The 17,175-nt window shown below is 44.3% G+C and overlaps 1 protein-coding gene and 1 long non-coding RNA gene across 2 annotated transcripts in view; one reads left to right on the top strand and one right to left on the bottom strand.

The window, feature by feature from the left end:
• Positions 1–2,838, bottom strand: part of FRAS1 (Fraser extracellular matrix complex subunit 1) — a 447,582-nt gene extending 444,744 nt beyond the window's left edge. The window contains exon 1 of the mRNA XM_067468571.1: positions 2,766–2,838. Coding sequence (XP_067324672.1) covers positions 2,766–2,832 — 67 coding nt within the window. The 5' untranslated portion in view covers positions 2,833–2,838. The remainder of the gene's footprint in view (positions 1–2,765) is intronic.
• Positions 2,839–3,383: 545 nt separating this feature from the next.
• On the top strand, positions 3,384–7,913 carry LOC137097152 (uncharacterized). Its single transcript, XR_010909989.1, has 3 exons — positions 3,384–3,461; positions 6,309–6,531; positions 6,737–7,913. It is a non-coding gene; the product is annotated as an uncharacterized lncRNA (long non-coding RNA).
• Positions 7,914–17,175: the final 9,262 nt, after the last annotated feature.

Here is a 17,175-nt window from a genome sequence, read left to right as displayed (position 1 = left end):
AAAGCAAAAGTGTCACTAGGTCAACCACGCATGTGTATAATTTTGGAGATATCAAACTGTACTTACATGGGAGACCACCAAACAATACTAGGTGCTGTAGGCTAATATACTATGGTCTTTGAAGTGCCTAAACCAGGCATGGGCAAACTTCAGCCCTCCAGATGTTTTGGACTTCAACTCCCACAATTCCTATCAGCCTATCAGGAATTGTGGGAGTTGAAGTCCAAAACATCTGGAGGGCTGAAGTTTGCCCATGCCTGCCTTTTACAATGTGAGAGTTGGTGTCCAAAAACACCTGGAGGGCCAAAGTTTGCCCATGATTGTATAACTTTGAGCAATGGCAGTTAAGGCGGCGTCAAGCTGTATTCATTCTACAATGTAGATGTACTCCCTGTGATTGTTTCGCCTCAGGGACCCCATAAATCAGAAATGATTTGAAGGCACACAATAACAACAAACTGGAGAAGTTCAAAGCCTGGGTGATTGCAGCCTGGGAGAACCCTTTGTTGGGAGGTGTTAGCTGGCCCTGATTGATTCTTGTCTGGAATTCCCATTTCTTGAGTCTTGCTCTTTATTTACTGTCCTGATTTTAGAGGGGTTTTAAAAAACTGGTAGCCAGATTTTGTTCATTTTCATGGTTTCATGAGTGGTCCACCACTCTAGTAAGTACCATGTCAGACTACACTGAGAAGCCATTGAAAACAACAAGCATGATGTGGACAATTTCAATGGAAAAGAGGAAACCATGAAAGTGAACAAAATCTGCCTATGAGTATTTTAAAAACTCTACAATCAGGACAGTAAATAAAGAGCAACACACACAAAAACAAAGGAATTTCAGACAGGAAACAATCAGAGCCAGCTAACCTCTCAACAAAGGATTCTCCCAGGCAGCAACCAGCCAGGCTTTGAAGCTATAAGCCCATTCAATGCTAATCAAGGCGGCCAACTGCAACATTCACACTTACCCCAAGTTTACAAGAGTTCTTTCTCCCACCCTGGACATTCCACAGATATATAAACCTCACTTGCCTAGTTTCCAGCAGACCTCACAACCTCTGAGGATGCCTGCCAATTTCACACCACTTGAATTGCCATGGCTCAATACAATGGTATTCCTGAAGCAGCAGCACACATTTGCCAAAAATATTAAAGTCCTTGCAAAACTATGAATGCCATGACTCCACAGTTAAAGTGGCATCAAACTGCATTAATTCTACAGTGTAGATCAGGTATGCACAAACTTCGGCCCTCCAAACTTCAGCCCTGGAGGGCCAAAGTTCGCCCATGTCTGTAGATGCACCTCAAGAACACACTATTGAATTCACTGTTAGGAATGGTGGGAGTTGAAGTCCAAAACACCTGGAGGGCCGAAGTTTGCCCATGCCTTTAGATGCACCTCAAGAACACACTATTGAATTCACTGTTAGGAATGGTGGGAGTTGAAGTCCAAAACAACTGGAGGGCCGAAGTTTGCCCATGCCTTTAGATGCACCTCAAGAACACACTATTGAATTCACTGACTCACTATAAGGCAGTGATTCTCAACCCCTAAATACATTTCCTCATGTTGTGGTGACCCCCAACCATAAAATTAAATTCGTTGCTACTTCATACCTGTAATTTTCCTACTGTTACGAATCGTAGTGTAAATATCTAATACACAGGATGTATTTTTATTCGGTGCACCAAATTTGGCACAAATACCTGATATACCCAAATTTGAATACTGCAAGGGATTGATTTTGTCATTTGGGAGTTGTAGTTTCTGGGGTTTATCGTTAACCTACAATCAAAGAGCATTCTGAACTCTACCAATGAGGTAATTGAACCAAACTTGAGACCCAGAACTCCCATGACCAACATAAAATACTGGAAGGGATTGGTGGGCATTGACTTTGAATTTTGGATTTGTAGTTCACTTACATCCAGAGAGCACTGTGGACTCAAATAATGATGGATCTGGACCAAATTTGGCACAAATACTCAATATACTCAAATGAGAGCACTGGTGGAGTTTGGGGAAAATAGACATTGACATTTAGGAGTTGTAGTTGCTGGGATTTATAGTTCACCTATAGTCAAAGAGCATTCTGAACTCTACCAATGGTTGGTTTGGTTTGTTTGTTTTTTTTGTCGTGTCAGGAGCGACCCGAGAAACTGCAAGTCACAGAACACCCATGACCAACATAAAATACTGGAAGGGATTGGTGGGCATTGACTGAGTTTTGGAGTTGCAGTTCACCTACATCCAGAGAGCACTGTGGACTCAAATAATGATGGATCTGGACCAAACTTGGCACAAATACTCAATATACTCAAATGAGGCTACTGGTGGAGTTTGGAGGAAATAGACATTGACATTTGGGAGTTGTAGTTGCTGGGATTGAATAGTTCACCTACAGTCAAAGAACATTCTGAACCCCACCAATGAGAGAATTGGACCAAACTTCCCACACAGAACCCCATGACCAACAGAAAATACTGTTTTCTGGTGGTCTTTGGAGACCCCTCTGACACCCCCTGTCGACCCCCCTAGGGGTCCCGACCCATCAGGTTGGGAAACACTACTATAAGGCAACTTGAAAGCACACCCACCCCAAGATGATGTGGTGCACTTATTTCAAGGATGGAGTACAGCTCCAAATGGAAAGTTGGGGCTAAAACCCTGGCGTGGGTTTGCACCACCAGGTCAGGGCAACTCCCCAAACTTCTCCCTGGGAGAAGGAAATAAACCCCCTCCCAAGTGGGCTGTTTCCACTCACCTTCTGCCTGAAGGCAAGGCAACCCCAAGGCGAGCCCAGCCAGCCAAAGCGCCGCCAAGAAATCCATAGTTTGGGGAGGTTTTGGGGGGAAAGCCCCAAAGGAGAGGAACCTCTTCTCAGCGGGTCCTTGCAGCAGGGAAAGAAAGAGCCTTCTTGGCTTCCTCCGGGGAGGGCGAAAGGAGGAAAAGAAAGGGAAGGAAGGAAAGGAGGAGGAGGAGAAGCCCAAGTCGGGGAAAGCGTGTGCGGCTTTTCTCTCCTGAGTCTTTACAATCCAAGCGAGTCGCAGGGCAGGAATCCGCCGTAAATCATGGTCACCTTTGCGCCAAAGGACAGAAGAGAGGAAGGAGGAGAAGCAGGAGGAAGAGGAAGGAAGAGGAGCTCCTCTTTTCCGCAAAGTTCCCCTTGGCCAACTTCCCTCCTTCCCACGAAAAAAGAAAGAGAGGGAAGGAAGAGGAGCCGATGGGCTCTTTGGGAAAGCCCTCCGACCCTCTCTGGCCGGCTTCAGGAGGGACACTTGGAGCAGCCCTGAAACACCCACCCACCAACCCGGTTCCTGCGTGAAAGAGGAGGAGGAGGAGGAAGAGAAAGAGGAGGAGGCAACCAGGGCCACCCACCAAGGCGCCCTCCAAAGAGGAGGAGGAGGAGGAGGAAGAAGGAGCAGCCCAGCTTGGGAGAGGAGACGCAGCTCCAGGCAAGGTGGGTGCTCCCTAGGCAGGCACACATACACACACGCACACATGCACACAGATATATATATATACACACCCCACACAACTATCCCCCCCTCCCCACCTCTGGGAAACTCGATGAGCAAACACACTCCCTTCTCCTCCTCCCCTTATTCTTCTCCTCAAGGAAACTCCCCGGCTTTCTAACCACTTTTCTGTAAAATAGAAGGATTCAAAGGAGGGTGGGAGTAAAACGGCTTAGTTAATGGGAGATAGGGTTTCAATGGGGAGTTGTGCCCATCCATAAAGCTTCCTACTTGCACCCCACTCTTCTGTTAAAGGGCCAGGGTCCCAAAGAGGTCTAGGGCAGCATTTCTCAACCTGGGGGTCGGGACTCCTTGGGGGTCAGGAGGGGGGTGTCAGAGGGGTCACCAAAGACCATCAGAAAACACAGTACTGTATTTTCTGTTGGTCATGGGAGTTCAGTATGGGGTTCAGAATGATGCGGTTCAGAATACTCTTCATTGGTGGGGTTCAGAATGCTCTTTGATTGTAGGTGAACTATAAATTCCAGCAACTACAACTCCCAAATGACAACATCAATCCCCCCAACCCCACAAGTATTTGCCTTTTGGTATATTGAATATTCATGCCAAGTTTGGTCCAGATCCATCATTGTTTTGAGTCCACAGTGTTCTCTGGATGTAGGCAACTACAACTCTAAAACTCAAGGTCAATGCCCACCAAACCCTTCCAGTATTTTCTGTTGGTCATGGGAGTTCTGTGTGGGGTTCAGAATGTTGGGGTTCAGAATGCTCTTTGATTGTAGGTAAATTATAAATCCCAGCAATTACAACTCTCCGGTGTCAAGGTCTATTTCCCCCCCAAACTCCACTACTGTTCGCATTTGGGCATATTGAGTATTTGTGCCAAGTTTGGTCCAGATCCATCATTGTTTGAGTCCACACTGTTCTCTGGATGCAGGTGAACTACAACTCCCAAACTCAAGGTCAATGCCCACCAAACCCTTCCAGTATTTTCTGTTAGTCATGGGAGTTCTGTGTGCCAAGTTTGGTTCAATTCCATCATCAGTGGAATTTAGAATCCTCTTTGATTGTAGGTAAACTATAAATCCCAGCAACTATAACTCCCAACTATAACAACTATAACTCCCAGAGGTGTGCTGCAAACCTAGGTTTGCATCCCACCAAGTCTGCATATTATTCTTTTGACTGCATACATAGTGTTAAAGTATTAGGGATCACTAGTATAACAAGGTTGTGCAATTACATGACAACTTAACAACATTCCTGTTCATTTCTGGAACTCTCTGCCCCAGAGTGTGGTGGAGGCTCCCTCTTTGGAAGCTTTTAAACAGAGGCTGGATGGCCATCTGTCAGGGGTGATTTGAATGCAATATTCCTGCTTCTTGGCAGGGGGTTGGACTGGATGGCCCATGAAGAGATTCCAACTCTATGATTCTATGATTTTGACCAAATGAGTATTTAGTTCAGCATTTTGCTTCACACACTGGCCAACCTAGGGGAAACCCACAAGTAGAATATGAATGCAAATGTAACAATAATAATGTCCTCCTACCCTTGTTCCCCAAAAGCTGGGATTGGTAGTATACCACAGTAAGAATATAATGTGATATAAGGCTGTGTGGAAGGGCCCTCGGATGTGGAACAAGGGCTTCAAACTAAGGAAAGGAGATTCCACCTGAACATGAGGAAGAACTTTCTGACTGTGAGAGCTGTTCAGCAGTGGAACTCTCTGCCCCAGAGTGTGGTAGAAGCTCCTTCTTTGGAAGCTTTTAAACAGAGGCAAGATGTATTGTCGAAGGCTTTCATGGCCGGAATCACTGGGTTGTTGTAGGTTTTTTCAGGCTATATGGCCATGGTCTAGAGGCATTCTCTCCTGACGTTTCGCCTGCGTCTATGGCAAGCATCCTCAGAGGTAGTGAGGTCTGTTGGAACTAGGGTTTATATATCTGTGGGTTTATATATTATTTGAGAACACAGAAATGCTGGACCACTCTCACAACCACCATGTCAGACTACACAGAGAAGCCACTGAAATACACAAGCATGTGGACAATTTCAACAGAAAGGAGGAAACCATGAAAATGAACAAAATCTGACTACCAGTATAAAAAAAAACTCTAAAATTGCAACAGCACAACAACAGAGAGGAAACAAACAATGACATCTAATCACCTCTCAACAAAAGTTTGCTCCAGGCACTGTCAGGCCATTATATGCTAATCAAGGTGGTCAGTTGAAACATTCACACCTAGCACCAGCACACGAGTCCTTTGTCCCACCCTGGTCATTCCACAGATATGTAAGGCCTTTTTCCTAGTTTCAACAGACTTCACTACCTCTGAGGATGCTTGCCATAGATGCAGGCAAAACGTCAGGAGAAAATGCCTCTAGACCATGGCCATATAGCCTGAAAAAAACCTACAACAACCCAGAGGCAAGATGGCCATCTGTCGGGGGTACTTTGAATGCAATTTTCCTGCTTCTTGGCAGGGGGTTGGACTGGATGGCCCACAAGGTCTCTTCCAACTCTATGGAAGAGAGGGGAGCAGGATGGAAACAGAGTAGTCTAATCAATGGGGGATCCCTTCCTTCTGGGAAGCTGCCTATCTCAGGGACCCCTCCTTCCAAATCTGGGCAAAGAGCAGCCAAGGAGAGTTATTCCTTCCTTCCCTAAGCCTACTTCTAAGGATTTCCCCCAAGGGAAAGGGGTTCAAAAGAAGTGTATTTGGGGGGGAGGGGGGGAAGAGAGTAGGGAGAAAGCCAATGGGGGAGCATTTCTTCCCATCCCATCCTCCTTTCTCTTCTTTCCCCCTCTCTCTTTCTTGCAGGGCGAGTGTCTCCCTGATTCTCCTATGGCTCTCAAGGATGATCCTCCCCTCCCTCCTTCCTTAGCACAAGGGCTCCATGCAAAGGCTCCCTCTGCAATACGTCCTGGAAGCCGAGAAAGAAGGAGAGGCAAAGTAATTACACTCTGCAGGTTCGATGCGAAAAAAGCCAGTGAGAAGGATAAACACACAAAGTACTACACTGGGAGTCTTCCAGACAAAACAAGTGAGGAAAGATGCCTTTTTAAAAATACACGCACACACACATATATATGTATATGTAGTTGAAACATCAGGAGGGCTCTGCTTGCCCTTAAGAAAAGGAATATTTTTCTATATTTCCCTCTTCTAAAGGCCAAGCAGAGGTCTTGTCTTCTGGCCACCCCCTTCTTGTCTCTTCTGAAGGAAGTCCAATTCCCTTTCCCATGCAGACTCAGTGTGAAAATGGACCCGGCAAGGAAGAGAAGGAAGGGGGGACTTGTGTGAGAGCTGGCAAAGACTCCAGGGAGTCACGTGGGAAAGAGAGCGAGTGTGCAACCCGATCTCCTTATTCATGATGCAGAAGTTTATGTCCTCCTATCCTTGTCTGCTTTTGTCCGCCAGGTCGGGTCAGAATTGGCCAGAGAGAGAGAGAGAGAGAAAGGGAATAAGCTCTTGCAGCAGAAGCAACGATCAGCATCTGTTCATGTGGAGCATGCACCAGCGTCTGCACAACACACAGAGAGAGAGACAACACACACAGCCTCCACTACCCAGAGTTGCAGCTGCTACCATCGTTAAAGTTACATTCTGCAGGATTTCTTTCCTACAGCCGAACCAATACATACAAAGCCAAACCTCCTTTGAAAGCTCCCCTGTGTTTGCAAGCAGTTTTGAATCATTGTTGTGTCTCCCAATCATTTCTGACTTACAATTCTTGGATTTGTTCAGAAGGGTTTTGATGTTGCCTTCCTCTGAGGCTGAGAGACCTGTGACTTGCTCAAGGCTACCCACTGGGTTTCTGTGTCTGACCAGAGATATGAACCCTGGTCTCCAGAGTCATAGGATTTATTTATTTATCATATCAGAAGCGGACTAAGGGTACAGTTGCAATGTATTTTTAAAAAACACAAAGTTTAAAAACTTGACATTATATTAAATGTCCTTTGACCAGTAGTTGGCCACTTGAAGTGCCTCTGGTGATGTTATAAGAAGTGCCTCCATTGTGCATGTGGCAGGGCTCAGGTTGCATCATAGTCGGTGGTCTGTGGTTTGCTCTTCTCCACACTCGCATGTTGTGGACTCCACTTTGTGGCCCCATTTCTTAAGGTTGGCTCTGCATCTCATGGTGCCAGATCAGTCTGTTCAACACCTTCCAAGTTGCCCAATCTTTTGTGCCCAGGGGGAAGTCTCTCATTTGGTATCAGCCATAGCTTGAGCTCCCACGTTTTTGCCTGCCACTCTTGGACTCTAGCTTGCTGAGGTGTTCCTGCGGGTTTCTCTGTAGATCTTAGAAAACTATTTATTGATTTAAGCCATTGGTGTGCTGGCTGATATCCGAACAGGTGATAGGCCGGAGAGCCAACCTTAAAAACTCTGGCATAGACACTGAGAACTGGGAAACCCTGGCCCTTGAGCGCTCCAGCTGGAGGTCAGCTGTGACCAGCAGTGCTGCAGAATTTGAAGAGGCACGAATGGAGAGTGAAAGAGAGAAACGTGCCAAGAGGAAGGCGCGTCAAGCCAACCCTGACCGGGACCGCCTTCCACTTGGAAACCAATGCCCTCACTGCGGGAGAAGATGCAGAGCAAGAATAGGGCTCCACAGCCACCTACAGACTCACAAGAATTCTGATCCTGGAAGATTATCCTACTCGGCCAATGAGGGATCGCCTCAGTAAGGCCACAGATGTCACTGCCAGAAGCGACCAGGAGAGTCATAGAGTGCATTGACACTGCAGAATTAATGCTGTTTGACTGCACTTTAAGTGCTGTGGCTCTGTGCTATGGAATCATAGAGTTGCAGTTTTACAAGATCTTTAGCCTTCTCTGCCAAACATTGGTGGTGCCTCACCAAACTACAACTCTCAGGATCCATAGCATCACTTTACTTATTTAGGCGATCCCTCGTTGTCCAAGTAGGATAGTCTTCCAAGATCAGTGTACTGGTGGGTCCGTAGGTGACTATGGAGCCCTATTTTTGATCTGCATCTTCTCCCGCAGTGAGGGCATTGGTTTCCAGGTGGAAGGCAGTCTCCATCGGGGTTGGCTTGATGTGCCTTCTTCTTGGCACGTTTCTCTCTTTCGCCCTCTATTCGTGCCTCTTCAAATTCTACAGCACTGCTGGTCACAGCTGACCTCCAGCTGGAGCACTCAAGGACCAGGGCTTCCCAGTTCTCAGTGTCTATGCCAGAGTTTTTAAGGTTGGCTTTGAGCCATAGCAGTTTGTGTAGTAATTCTATAGTGTAGATGCACTCCATTTTGCGGCCATTGCAAGGAAAAGCACGTATCAGCCTTTGCCATATAAAGCCTCTTGATCAGACATGGGAAAACTGCAACCTTCTGGGAATTTTGGACTTCAACTCTCACAATTCCTAACAGCCTCAGGCCCTTTCCTTTTCCCCCTCAGCCGCCTAACCTGAGGCTGTTAGGAATTGTGGGGATTGAAGTCCAAAACATGTGGAAGGCCAAAATTTGTCCATGCCTGCTCTACATGATTGTCTTGAGTGCAATGTGCAACTCCCAACGCATACACTGCTGAGCTTGCATCTGCAGTATTTGCCTCTCCATCTGCTCAATTCCATTGTATTTATTTATTAATCTATTTCCACTACCCATCATTTCTTTTTCCTACAGTGAAACTGACAAGGTCAAGGAGAAAAACTTTTCTCCCCTAATTTATTTCTGGCGGAACTGATAAGAATAAACTGATGCTGCCATTCTTCAGAGCACTTTCCTTTTTTTCTGCCAATAGCTCTCACGTGTGCATAGTCCTAGTTGGAATAGCACTTTAGCTACAAACCTAACAATGCATCCATGAAAATGGGGAAAAAATAACTGTCCTATCAGGCTTTGTGTATGCAGTTTATACAGACATGCTGCAGTTCTTCCCCTTTCCCCATAAACTAGAATTATACAGTGGCAAGACATCTTGAAGGAGTTTTAGTCCAAAACCCCATGCTCAGTGTGCCATCTACACATCCCTAATGGATGCTGTTTAAATGAATGCAAATACTACTACTTCTCAATGATGGCTTCTTTTATAATGCTATCTATTTATTTTATTTATTTACAGTATTTATATTCCGCCCTTCTCACCCCTAAGGGGACTTAGAGTGGATCACAGGACACAAATACAGCAAAATCCAATGTCATTATACACTTACAAGACAGACAACTGTACATAAATGGAGGAATATAGGCTTTCCCATCTTCAGCATCTTGGAGGCTGTGCTCGATTCTGGCCACAGGGGGTGCTGTTGCTTCATCTTCCCTGCTGAAGAGCTTCGTTTATAAACTTCCTCCTTGATTGAATCGCCAGCATTTTTGTGGCATTTCCTTATGGGTGCCTTAAATACCTCCCCACTTTAAAGCTATTTATCTAATCAGGTTACTGTTATTGAACTGCTAGGTAGGCATAAGCTGGGCTAAAAGTGTGGAGCTCACCCGAGCCCAGGGTTCAAACTGTTAACCTTTCAATTGGCAAGATTTACTGCAGCTGGCGGTTAACCTGCTATGCTAAAGCCTGGCCCTAGAATATATGAAGAACTTCAGATGATTTAGGGTTCATCTGTACTGTAGAATTAATGTGGTTTGACACCACTTTTAACTGTCAGAGCTCAACGTTACAGAATCCTGGGAGGTGTAGTTTTACAGGGTTTTTAGCCTTCTTTGACGAAGATTGCTGGTGTCTCACCAACAGGGGCAGCTCAACACATTATGCAAAGTAAGCATTTGCAGTATAGTTGATTTTGCCCAGGGGCGCTTTTGAGGTGCTCTTGGGGGGAAATAGACCTTGACATATGCGAGTTGTAATTACTGGGATGTATAGTTCACCTACAATCAAATGATGGAATTGAACCAAATATGGCACACAGAACTCCCACGACAAACAGAAAATATATATCAGTGATTGGTGGGGGGGGGGGGGGGCGCCAAAATACTGTTTGCTTACCATTGAAAATTACCTAGGGCCGCCTCTTCTCACCAAACTATAACTCCCAGGATTCCATAGCATTGAGCCATAGCAGTTAAAGTGGTATCAAACTGCCTTCATTTCTACAGTATAGAGCGGTGGTTCCCAACCTGTGGACCATAGACCACCAGTAGTCCCCAAGAATGTAAATATGGCCCATGACCTCACTATTACTATACCAGCTCTACATTATTACATAAGGTTTTCTGTGGGCAAGCAGATGACGACTGCTGGATGGTATATGTTCTGTATCAGAAACTAGAGCTGATGTGGTCTATCCAATGCAATTTTCTGAACCAGCACCCCAAATAACCAAACCAAATCTATAGTTGGCCAAAACCTGATTCATAGTCCTTTTGGAGAGTGGTCTCTGGTTAAATTGGTCCCTGGTCAAGTGGTCCCTGGTCAAAAAAAGTTGAGAACCACTGGTATAGAGGCATCCTTAGGGCCAGAGTTTAGCACAGCTGCTAAATCACTAGCAATGATAAGATCTACCAACTGAAAGGTTGCCATTTTGAAGCCCCAAGTCAGCATGAGCTGACTGTCAAGTCCAGCTTACTATTGACCTAAGCAGTTCGAAAACAGCTTGAGCTGTAAATAAAGAAATTAAGTACCACTAAAACAAGTAGGGGAGATATTTTATCACACCATAAAGAAAAAAGATCAGAAAATGCTGGGTGATTGAAAAGAAGAAGGAAGTCCTGGTAGAGGATGGAGTGACAGCACCTCCCTGTGGCTGGTTTCAAGCACAACCTTCCAAGGCTTCAAAAAGCTGGATGTTGACATTGAGACAACATACCTGCTTTCTGTTCTGTCTGTCTCTGTGTTGTCTATCCAAAGCGACATTGAATGTTTGTCGTATATGTGATCCACCCTGAGTCCCCTTGGTGAGATAGGGCGGAATATAAATAAAGTGTTGTTGTTGTTGTTGTTTACTGAACAGGTGTTTCTTGGGACTCATCTGCACTGCCATATAATACATTATATGGTCAGTGTATTATAATGCATTGAAACTGCATCATGTGGTCAGTGTCGACTCCTATAATGCAGTTGCATGATCTTGAACAAGTCACATGGCATCAGAGGAAAGCAGTAGCAAACCACCTCTGAACATATCCCAGAATAAGTTTCCCTTAGGGTCATCATAAGCCAGAACCAATTTGAAGGCACACAACAAACTCAAAGGCTTGCATGCACCTCCACAACTTTGCTTCGTCTACATCCCTCTTGCAATCCTGCAAGCTTATAAAGAAGAAAATGATGGCAACACCTTAGGTAAATGTCATCCAAGCCGTCAGCTGCTGTGAGTTTGTACATGGGGTCTTATTGACTGGGTTTGGGGCCCCTTCTAGGTGCTATGGTGACAGAAATAATCATTAACCAGCCCTTCGTTCTTTTCACATTCAAGTCACCCAGAACCGCCTGCCTGCTTTGATCTCTTCTTCCATGATTCTTAAAAATACTTTTCATCTCAAGGAACGGAATATGCCCTGGCCAACCCGACTGTAAGCTGCTTTGCTTTTTGAGAGACCTGTTATCAAGAGTAATAAACAAATCAATTATTGTTTCCCTTACTGCTGCTGCTGGGATTTAATAAAATGCTGTTTCTCTTCTACTAAGGCGTATTTTTAAAAATCTTTTGATATATTAAGAATATGGTCATTAGCTCTCCAGGGAAAGCCAAGAAGTGAGTTTTCATTTCTTTTAAAAATGCATCTGAGCATTAATGCCAGGGAAACAGAAGCGCATTGCCATGGCGTAATAGTCTCCCCGGTGGGGCATAGATGCTGCTTAATGGAAAATAAATGCCAGGGCAAACCCAGGGCATCTATTATCAAGGCAGGAGGTGCTGAACCTCTGCCAGCTTCGGATTCCTAAGACTTCATTTCATCTATGTCAAATGAATGGCTGGCAAAGTTATTTCTAATTTTCTTCTGGATTCTATTTTTTTGGCATTCAAAATGGTCACTGAATTTCTCAAGAAATTAAGGGACTTTTGGTAAATTGTATAAATATACAGAGAAATGCCGGGCTATAGCACAGCTGGTATGTCACCAGCAGCAGCAATAAGATCAACCAACTGAAAGATTGCCAGTTTGACAGTTGCTCACCCTGGGTCGGTGTGAGCACCTGTCAGCCCAGCTCATTGTTCACCTAAGCAGTTCAAAAACAGCTTAGAGTTGAAAGTAGAGAAATTTGGTATCGCTAAAAAGCAGAGGAGGTATTTTACAACACTATAAAAGAAAAAGAAGCCCCCGGTGGCACAGTGGGTTAAAGCACTGAGGTGCTGAGCTTTTTGACTGAAAGGTTGCAGGTTCGATTCCGGGAACGGCGTGAGCTTCTGCTGTCAGCCCCAGCTTCTGCCAACCTAGCAGTTTGAAAACATGCAAATGTGAGTAGATCAATAGGTACCGCTCCAGTGGGAAGGTAATGGCGTTCCATGCAGTCATGCCAGCCACAAGACCTTGGAGATGTCTACGGACAACGGAGCACCACACCCCAGAGTCTGACACGACTGGACTTAATGTCAGGGGACAACCTTTACCTTTACCTTATAAAAGAAAAAGGCAAGAAAATGCCAGCGACCAAAAGGAAGGAGGAAGTCCTGATGGCTCTTCGTCATAGAGGATGGAGCGACAGCACCCCCATGGATTTGAGTACAACCTCCAAAGGCTCCAAAAGCTGAACGTCAACGCAACATACCTCCTTTCTGTCTGTTATGGCCTGTCTATCCAAATGGCATTGAATGTTTGCCATGTATGTGTACTGTGATCCGCCCTGAGACCGCTTGGGGAGATAAGGCAGAATATAAATAAAGTGTGGTTGCTGCTGTTGTTAATAGGGAAAGGACATAAAAAGGGGTTAATTACCTAATGTGATCAGTAGACTATAGTACACTTCCAAGTTCATCATGGCAGAAAACTCCTATCTGAGCCTTGGCAATGGTCTTCTGCCTGGTTATTGGTGGCAAGTATTTTTTAAAAAATATAAACTTGAAATGAGTGGATTCTTCTTCTCTGTCTTTACTAAAGAACTACAACTGTGTCCATTTCTGGATACAGCCATACCCAGGAAGATATCAACAACCTGGAAGATGTCCACAGAAGGGTACCCAGAATGGTCTAATACAATGGTTTCCAACCTGTGGTCTGTGGACCACCAGTGGTCCACAACTACAATATGGTCCACAGCCTCACAGTTGCTGCACCAGTGCAACAAGAGCAACTGGTCTTGTGAAACTCTCTTATAGTGCCAAGACAATGGAGGTGTCGGGATGAGATAGGCTGACAACCCACAAAGGGATGTCTTTGTTTTTATTCCTGTTCCTGGGGTTATTTAGAATGCTGATTCAGAAAATTGCATTGGATAGACCACGTCAGCTCTCGATTGTTAAATATGTTCCTGTGGGTGAGCAGGTGGAGACTACTGGATGGCATATGTTCTGTATCAGAAACTAGAGCTGATGTGGTCTATCCAATGCAATTTTCTGAATCAGAACTCCAAATAACCAAACTGAATCTAAAGTTGACCAAAAACTATTTTGTAACCCTTTTGGTACTAATGTTGGAGAGTGGTCTCAGGTCAAAGTGGTCCCTAGTCAAAAAAAGGTTGGGAGCCACTGGTCTAAAGTCAGAAACCAAGCCCCATGAAGAGCACATTGGGAACTGAGTATGTTTGGCTAGGAGAAAAAGGTGAAAGTGGACATGAGAGCCATGTTTGCCCATTGAGGAGGAATGGGCAAGCATGTTTTGTGCTGTTCTGGAAACTAGAACACAACAGAGCAATGGATTCAAATTACAAGAAAAAAGACTCCATCTAAAGATTAAGAAGAACTTCCTGATGGTAAGAACTGTTCAAGAGTGGCATATTCGTCCTCAGAGTCTCATTGAGTCTCCTTCTCTGGAGGTTTTGCAACAGAGGCTGGATAGCCATTTGTCAAGAGTGCTTTGATAGTATTTCCCTGCATGGCAGAACAGCTTTAGATTCGTTGACTCTTTGGGTCTCTTCCAAACCTACAATTTTATGAACTAACTGGAAAATATTTGTAAAGGCAAACTGGCCTCCAAAACTTTTTATGGACTAGTATTCATTTTGTGTCTGTTTTTAAATGTTGCTTAAAATTATTCATATCTAGCTTTTTAAATCAATGAGTTTCCACTACTACAGAAAGAACATAATCATAAAAGCAGAAGGCACAAAAATGAAAAATAATCAATAACCTAATAAATAGAATGGCACTACAGCAACTGACAAAAACAGTAAAACAGCACCTAAAATCATACTATTCTTTATTACATACACATACAAATGGACCTCTAAGATCATATCTATCTACAGCAAGGGAAGCAGGGATCAGAAGCATGCAATTTGTGGACTGGATTGTCTCTCCCATCATTCCTCCCCATCAGATATGCTAAGATTTGCAACCCAAATAATTCAAACAAGGTATTTTCCCACTCTTGTAACTATGAGGGTTATCTGGAAAGTAAGGTTACAAAGCATGTAACTCTCGTGGGAAATTTTCTCAGGGGAAGTTGGTATCACTGCCATGTTGTGGGAAGCCAGCAGAAGCGAACGAGCAGTGCCAGTCGTCAGTAGCTCATCAACTGGCGTTGTGGTGAAGGTTAGAGATGAGCATCCTCATTCCATTCCCCTCCAAGTGTGAAGTCCGCACTGTAATATGCTACTTAAATGCCAAGGGCATGAACTCCGCTGTGATTCATCGCGAAATCGTTTCAGTTTATGGAGAGGACATAATGGGACTCACAATATATTGTGAGTCCATGAAGAAACTTTGCAGAGCCAAGAAAAACATCATGGGATGCTGACGACAGGAGTCTGTCTCCTTCATGGCAATGTGCGTCCACACACCACTCATGCAACACAAGAGTTGTTGATTTCATTTGGTTGAGATGTTTTAATCCACCCTGCTCACAGCCCCGATCTCGCATGCAGTGACTACCATCTGTTCACTAAACAGAAGGAACACCTGGGTGGAAAATACCTTTCTGACAACAACGAGGTGAAAATCGAAGTGATGAACTGGCTGAAAAAGGCAGAGGGAAACTTCTATGGCACAGACATCAAAAACTCATCCCACGGACAGGGGCGGCTCAACCCATTACACAAAGTAAGCATTTGCAGTATAGTTGATTTTGCCCAGGGGCGCTCTTGAGGCACTCTCGGGGAAAAATAGACCTTGACATATGTGAGTTGTAGTTACTGGGATGTATAGTTCACCTACAATCAAAGAGCATTCTGAACTCCACCAATGATGGAATTGAACCAAATAAGGCACACAGAACTCCCACGACAAACAGAAAATATATATCAGTTATTGGGTTGTTGTAGGTTTTTCCGGGCTATATGGCCATGTTCTGGAGGCAATTTTTCTCCTGACGTTTCGCCTGCATCTATGGCAAGCATCCTCAGAGGTAGTGAGGTCTGTTGGAAGTAGGAAAAATTGGTTTATATATCTGTGGAATGACCAGGGTGAGACAAAGAACTTTTGTCTGCTGGGGCTAGGTATGAATGTTTCAGCTGATCACCTTGATTAGCATTCAATGGCTTGGAAGTGCCTGGGGGGAATCTTTTGTTGAGAGTGATTTTATGCGCCTGTTTGTTTCCCCTCTGTTGTTTTTCTGTTGTAATTTTTGAGTTTTTTAATACTGGTAGCCAGATTTTGTTCATTTCCACAGATATATAAACCCATTTTTCCTACATCCAACAGACCTCACTACCTCTGAGGATGCTTGCCATAGATGCAGGTGAAATGTCAGGAGAAAAATTGCCTCCAGAACATGGCCATATAGCCCGGAAAAACCTACAACAACCCAGTGATTCCGGCCATGAAAGCCTTCGACAATATATCAGTGATTGGTTGGGGGCACCAAACTACTGTTTGCTTACCGTTGAAAATTACCTAGGGCCGCCTCTGCCCACGGATGACAAAATGTATTGAACTGAATTGTGATTATGTGGAAAAATAATGCAATACCTATGTTACAATCCATGTAAGTTTTATTAAAATATATTCATTCTTTGTATTTTTTAAAATCTTGTATTACCTTACTTTCCGGATAACCCTCATAGATGAAGCTCTGTCGAAAATGAAGGAAAGCACTTGTTTACATAACACATCATAAATTAAGGGACTTCCATGACCTTTTAAATTACTGATTTTCTTTATTGGTCCTGGTCTATTGATTTTTATCATTCTGTACAATCAACACAGTCACCACCTGCTGGTCTCTCTCTGAATAGTTTCAAAACTCAACACATAAAAACTCATTCTCTCTGCCGTTTGGTTCTCTGATCAAGTGCTTTTTAGCAAGGCCAAGGTGAGTTGCAAACCAGAAGAAGAATCCCTGGTAACAAGGGGTTTTAACCTGTTCTTGTTCTTGTTCTTGTTCTTATTCTTGGATCAATTCTGACCTATGAAACCCTATGAATGAAAGACCTCCGATTCCACCTATCTTCAACTGCCCTGCTCAGGTCTTGAGTCATGACTTTCCTGATTAAGTCTATCCATCTAGAAAGCAAACATATCAGAAATATTTCTTAGCAAGATTCAGAGGAAGTTTGTTTTTGCCTTTCTTCTGAAGCTGAGAGACTGTGACTTGTCCAATGGCTGGGTGGGGATTCGAACTCTGGTCTCCAGAGTCTTAATCTAGTGATTAAATCACTACACCATACTTG

The sequence above is a fragment of the Anolis sagrei genome, chromosome 5, assembly GCF_037176765.1.
Source record: "Anolis sagrei isolate rAnoSag1 chromosome 5, rAnoSag1.mat, whole genome shotgun sequence".
NCBI lineage: Eukaryota > Metazoa > Chordata > Lepidosauria > Squamata > Dactyloidae > Anolis > Anolis sagrei.
This window is presented reverse-complemented; position numbering and strand designations above follow the sequence as displayed.